Here is a 6885-nt window from a genome sequence, read left to right as displayed (position 1 = left end):
GTAAAGATGACATGTATAAATTAAGTGAGGAGGTCCACACATTTGCCTTTGATGTTGTCTTTGGACAAATGAAAGGATATCTCACTAATTTATCTATGATGGAGGTATAGTCTGATTTTATTGACCTGTTAGTTATGAATACATTACAACACTCATTTAAATATTTGATCACACTTGGGTTCTGTCTGTGTAGTTCACAAGAATTAATATGGAGTATATATCTAATGTTTTGAAAAAGTCACACAAAAATCCGACAGTCTATCGAAGATATATATTGTGTGCATGGACTATATAATCAGTATGCAATTGACAGGTTAATAAAATCAAACAATACATGCTTTGTGCATTACTTAATCCCATGAACATTTTTATACAAGAAGCATTTGTTTATCGTCATTTTTGATAATGAAAATTTTTGTCATTTGATTTGGTCAAAATATGTGTTTAGGATTTGTATTTTCTATCATGCAGTTGTTATGACCACTTTCTCTTCATAGTGCCTTTTATATGATAAATATTTTTGCCTTCAAAATCATTTGCTGGTAGGGTTATGAAATGTATGAATTTATAAACCTGCAGTAACGTTCTTGTGCTCTTGAACAGTATATTATTTTTGTGGAATATTGAATTAACCCTCATCACACTAAAAATCTTAAAATTTACTTGTCCATCTATTTTATCTTTATGCAAAAAAGGTATCATTTTTAGAGAAAATGTCAAAGCATGTACTGACTGAATAGAGTGAACAGTGCAGACCATGATCAGATGGCATGGATGTAGCAGCTGATCTACACTGCACTGGTCACTTTTCTGCTTCCCAGCTGAGGGTTTATCTTGAATGAATATTTTTATTTTATTTAGATTTGGATGTCAAAGAGTGCTGGTGGTGCTTTGACCTCTGACCTGCCGACCTTCAGTCTGTCACCTCAAGAATATATGACAAAGGTATGTATATAAAAATATCATACTTCATTTTTTCAGAGACTGAGTAAACTAATCTGACTATACAGATGAAAAGATTTTGAGTTAAATTTCTTTCCACTTTGTTTATGATGTTTTGGATGTAGTTCATAATCAAAGCTCTTGGTATTCATGAGTTAAGTTTCAAAGTAAAATAACCAATTATGAATGTTTTAAATCTGGTACAAATTATAGGTTTAGAGATAATGCCTACAGACTTATTTAACTGGTAACAAAAGACATATGTGTATAAATAAATTTACAGTTGTTTTTGGAACCGTGTGAGTGAAAACAAAAATTTGCGTGTTAAAATTTGAGTGTTAAAATTCTTTTTCTTTTTGTTTTCTTCTTTCATTTTATAAGAAATTTACAAGTCTTATGGCAGTGAAGTTTTAAGTTTATGTGTTAAAATTAAACTTTTCACTGTATAAGATTTATTTAAGAGTTGTTGTTGTTGTCATAACTGTTATTCTATTGGAAGTTGAATGGAAATTACGACAACAGAAAATTTCATATACCTATTTTGTTATAAAATGATTATAAATAATAATATGGTTGATATTTACAGATAGGTCAGTTTTTGATGACACTACCACAGCATTTAGAACCGTTTACTATGGAGGATAATCAAGCAGTTTTGGTAGCCCTGAAATATGGCAAACTTCCATATACTGATGAAACTGGTAGGCATTTATCAAATGGACTCCACTGATTTTGTTTTTTTTTTTGACATGCCAGGATTGGAATTATTTTTTTTCTAAGATTAATATATCATTTGATGAAGGTTGGAACCAATAACTTGTGTACAAAATTAGCCAAAAGTAAAGACATATTTGGTTTAGTCCGGCTACGTAGATGCGCCATATGCAAGTGCTCCAAAATTGAAACCTTAAATGTCCAAAATGGCAAAATTGAAAATGCTGCAAGTCATAATAGTTTCCAGTGGTTACTATGTGTGATTGTGGTACTGTTTAAGGTAATTAACCTAATTAACCCATTACCCCTGCTTAATATGTTAAAATGGACTTGTCCAACTTTCAATCTGGACAAAACCTATTCATCATTAAATGAGGAAAATTTTAAAACATGTACTTGCTGAATAACAAACAGTGCATGCCATGACCAGATGGTAAGGATGTCCAAGTTGATCTTAGTCTGCACTGGATAGATTTAGTGGCCTCAAGTAGGCTAAAGGTTAAAACACAATGCAATAATGAAAGATAAAACAAAATCAATGCATATTATTATACAGTTTTATGAATATTTTGAGAAGGATTTTAATGCTTGGTTTTGAACTGTAGGAGACTTCATATATATTATGAAGGAGGGATCATGTGAGTATGTGTAGGCACAAAAAGCTTTTGACTCACCTAACTGCTTGATAGAAATGTTATTATAATACTGTAAATTAAGATAGTTGCATATGCTGTTAAATTCAAGCAAGCAACTTAAATAAAATCTAGTGTCATTAGCTGTAATAGGTACAGTTACAGGTATTAATGTATGCTATCATATGCTTAAGAAATAATATATCCTAAACAGTGATTTTATCGCTCAATAACATCACTGTTTGGAGTTCGGATGTGAGGAATTATATCACGAGGGCGTAGCCCGAGTGATATAATGATGCGCATCCGAACGACAAACAGTGATGTTATCAAGCGATAAAATCACTGATTTGGATATATTATTTCGATTCTAACACGACATCAACAAATAAATGTTGCCGTACTTGATAGTTTTAAGCAAATTTGCGCCTGATTTGTTTCCATACTTATTTTCAGCGCGTCAGATTTTTAGTGGTTACGTTACGTGTATAATGATTACGTCACATGTCTAAATATAGAACGTCAAACTGTGCATCTGTTGCATAATAACACACACTTTCTGTTCTTCTATGTTCAATAGGGAAAAATGCGGGTCGTGTTAGAATACTGAATAACTATCTGCTTTGAAAAGCTTAGTTTTATATGGCACCGTATATACAAATAGGTTTATAATATATGAGAAAGACATATATACATATGGCACTGTATTTCATATAGGTATATAATATATGAGAAAGACATATATACTAGATGAATTTAGATATTTATATACTTTTTGTGCATTTCAATGGACTTTGCTTAAAAGAATGACTTGTGTGTGTGCTAAATACTTGATCTAGTAACAGGAAATCCCAGTATTTGACTCTGGTAACATCCTTGAGATGACATACTTAGTTATTTTTTAAATAACTGCCTTCACACATACTTGAAACTGTCTTCACATAAGTTTGAAATTATAACCACTGGACCACTGCCTTCACATAAACTTAAAGCTGCCTTCACATAAGTTGAAAATTATAACCAAGAGACCTTTGCGTTCACATATACTTGAAACTGCCTTCACATATAGATGTGAAATTTTTCCATATATCAAGTTCAAATTAATACAGTACCCACTACACAGAGCTATTATACTAACCTCATTAAAAAGTATTGTAACAGATGAGATGATTGTCAAAGTAGAGATGTTATGATAGTGCTCCTATCTTCAATATCTTATTTTATTCAACAATGAGAAATTTTACACATTAATCTCAGTATTCATTGTTATTTGTTTGTCTGTTTACTGTAAAGGAACAAGTAAATTATTGCACTTTTTGATTTATAGTTTAACTTTTTATGCTACCAATTAAGGGGGGGGGGTTGTATACAGAATTGCCCTTTGTGAAGAGAAGTTGTGGCAGTATTGAGTAACATGGAAGTACTGGTGAAGAACCAGTTTTATATTTTATATTTATAATACTATAATACTGTTAGATTTGAATTAAAAGATATTTTTTAAATGAACAATTCACTAGTTGTCTTTAAGGTATATTTATATTGAGACTGCCATAATACTTCATTATTTTCAGCATCTCTTTCCTGGTTTTTAAGAAATGGTAAATACATTTGTAGTTGATATATCAACATTTTTTAATTGGTATGACTTCCAGCATTACCTGAACATATTGCTGATTTGTGGCTCGAGTCAATTGCAAGGGGTACAATGCATGTGCTGTGTGAAGAAATAATAAGAATACATGAGTTATCTTCCCATGGAACAAAACAACTTATTACTGATATTGGTGAGTGTAATATTAGTGATGAGTTTTTTATTTGCAAACTTTGCCATCTTGCTCATCTTTCTGGTTGTCCTTCTGTCCATCTGTCACACTATTGTCCAATAAATGACTTGAAAAATATTGAAGTAAATTTGATATAATCTACACACAGTAATAGTCACTAGTGATAGGAAGTGAAAATTTCTCTTTTGCTTATACAGCAGTTATTTATGAACTGATGTCTTTTATATTTGGTATTAACTACCTTTAATGACCCTCTAACTTTGGGTCAAGGTCACTGGTGATAAAAATAGATTATCATACAGTCTATTTTATTGACTGATGCTTTTCATATTTTGAAGGTTAATATTTGGGTGGTCCTCTAAATTTGGGTAGAGTAAAGGGGTTCACTGGTGTTATAATCAAGGTCACCAGTGCTAAGAATAGATTTTTACATTGTTGTACATTGAAATACATTAACAAATGTGCAGGTTTAAGGAACATCCATAGCAATATTAACTATCTTCCTCTGTGTTTTTTTTAATGATAGTGTAAATTTTTAAAACATTAAGCTTTTCTGATAATTGTGTAGTTGTTGTTGTCATTAGAATTTGTTTGATAAAAAATGGAGTGCATTTAGTTTATCTTTCTAAGTGTGGAATACAGATTAATATATGTATAGGGAGTTGTTGTTTGTATACAGCATACTCAAGCTGCATGGGATAAAATATATAATGTTAAATGTTTATATGATAAATACAAAGGAATGAGGTAATTGATCCAAGTATTTTTGTACCCCATGGCTGATTGGAATGATTTGTGTAAAAAAGTTGGCAAATCTTTTCAGTGAATAGGTTTATATACTGCCATGGGGAACAATTCAGGAATACTTATTCTTATGTAATATCATATTATGATCTACCTGTCTGTATATTAAACATCACATGATTACACTTTGACATTTAAACATCATCAGTGATTTAAGTTTCCAGAGACTTTACTCAGGTGAGCAATAAAATGGCTGTCATGGCTCTTTTGATTGTATAAATTAAGTGCTATTGATATTTGTAGAGAATTTTTTTAACAGTACATGTACATTTCTATTAACAGATTACTTGTGTAACGTGTTTGATGACCTCGGTATCCAGGCAACAGAAACGCTGAAGAACATTGATTTATTATTGAAAGCGAACTCTGAAACATTCCACGACATTGCTGAGAATATGCCTCAGAGACTGTCACATGCCATAGGCAATATGAGACATATTGATCTATAAACTGTACCTGTAATAATTGACATTAAACTGTTCACTACTAGATATGAGTGGTGAGGTTCTTAACAATTAGAACTAGAAGAGTTTGATGAAAATGAAAACTCTTAATGAATTAGTTTTGATTGGTGTGCAGCATGGCTTAACTATATGTCTTTGGAAAACATATATTTCTCAAGAGTTACCAACCAAATATCAACTGAATGTTTGTCAATATGTATCCTTAGACATGTTGTTAAGTTGGTGTAATTTGATTATTTTTGGAAGAATAATCGCCCGTTTGTTTTGGGGTCTTATTTTTTAAATATACGAATGTACATCATGCGTGGGCAATAAACAAAAACTGGTTTTGTGACAGCTTGCTGTCTCTTTTTTTATAAGGGAACATATCAGAAGTGATGTAAATTCAGATCAAATCTGTATACATATAAATATGTAGTTAATGCACTCATTTTTTTCATGCCAATATATTACATATTTCATATTAGAACAGCTGAATATCACACTTGAATTGCACTTAATTGCTTTTATTAGTATATAATTTGGAAAAAATGAGTTCTGATATTGTGATATACTGTACAGAGTTACAGAGTTATTTATTGTGCTTACTTATTAACCATTTAAAGGCCCATTATGCCTTAGAAATGAATATTTATTTTACTTCTTAACATGAGTATTATAATATTTAGATAATGGTTTTAGAGCATGCCAGTTTGTGACCTGAAAAAAAGTAGCGCTAAGGTAGCACTAATTTTGAAATTATTTATCATAAAAGTAGCAAAATGTAAACACAATAGTATTTTGACTTCCATACAAAAAACTAAATCACTATAACTGTACTAATTGACAAAATGCAACGGAGGAAACAATGGTTTAGATAATTGGCAAATGAGTAATTATATTTGGAAACTATAGAAGTACACCAAATACAAAAAAACTTTTGAGAAATAAAAATAAAAGCATTTCTCAGGCATAATGGGCCTTTCAAGTTATTTTTGTCTGATATAGTTATAAGATATGGTTATATTGTTATATGAGGGATTGTAAGTTATATCATAAATGTAAATATATGGAACTGAAATAAATTGTTAAAATTTATGAAAGAATTGGACCCTAGTTTACTTTGTCAAAAGTTTAAATCCCATTTCAGTAAAGAGGATGATGAATAATGTAGAAATAACATAATGTTGTTTAAAGAGGCTTTACTGAACACCGCTTAAACCTGCCCTTTCTTTCTTACTTAAATAGAATATATTTTAAATAAAGAACAGAAACACTGAAGCTATACAAAGTGATATTTGTGTGTGTTTTTATACCCCCACAAACGAAATTTAGTAGCATGTTGGTTGTTCTGCCCACACTTGGTTTCCGGACGATAACTAGAGTTGTGAATGAACTATTATAATCTAACTTGGTATATAGGATAGCTACCTTATGTGGAAATCTTTGTTGGTATTGCATTTGTAGCCCCTGGTGTCAAGGTCTCTGGTACTAAAAATAGAAAATTGGTTTCCAGAAACAATAACAAAAGTTAGGAAAGATATATTGTAATCAAACTTGGTATAA

The 6885-nt window shown here is 30.9% G+C and overlaps 1 protein-coding gene across 2 annotated transcripts; it reads left to right on the top strand.

Moving 5' to 3' along the window:
* On the top strand, positions 1–6425 carry LOC132726685 (conserved oligomeric Golgi complex subunit 7-like; the record flags this gene model as incomplete). Of its 2 annotated transcripts, XM_060712032.1 has the most annotated exon segments (6): positions 1–104; positions 862–945; positions 1529–1643; positions 2262–2294; positions 3941–4072; positions 5159–6425. In XM_060712032.1, coding segments are annotated over 6 exon segments (635 nt in total), but the record flags the coding sequence as incomplete, so codon positions are not given.
* Between the last annotated feature and the right edge of the window lie 460 nt (positions 6426–6885).

Source organism: Ruditapes philippinarum, unplaced genomic scaffold (assembly GCF_026571515.1).
Source record: "Ruditapes philippinarum isolate M1 unplaced genomic scaffold, ASM2657151v2 ctg19540_1_1_1_1, whole genome shotgun sequence".
Classification (NCBI taxonomy): domain Eukaryota; kingdom Metazoa; phylum Mollusca; class Bivalvia; order Venerida; family Veneridae; genus Ruditapes; species Ruditapes philippinarum.
The sequence above is the reverse complement of the archived record's forward strand: the minus strand, read 5'-3'. Positions and strand labels throughout refer to the sequence as shown.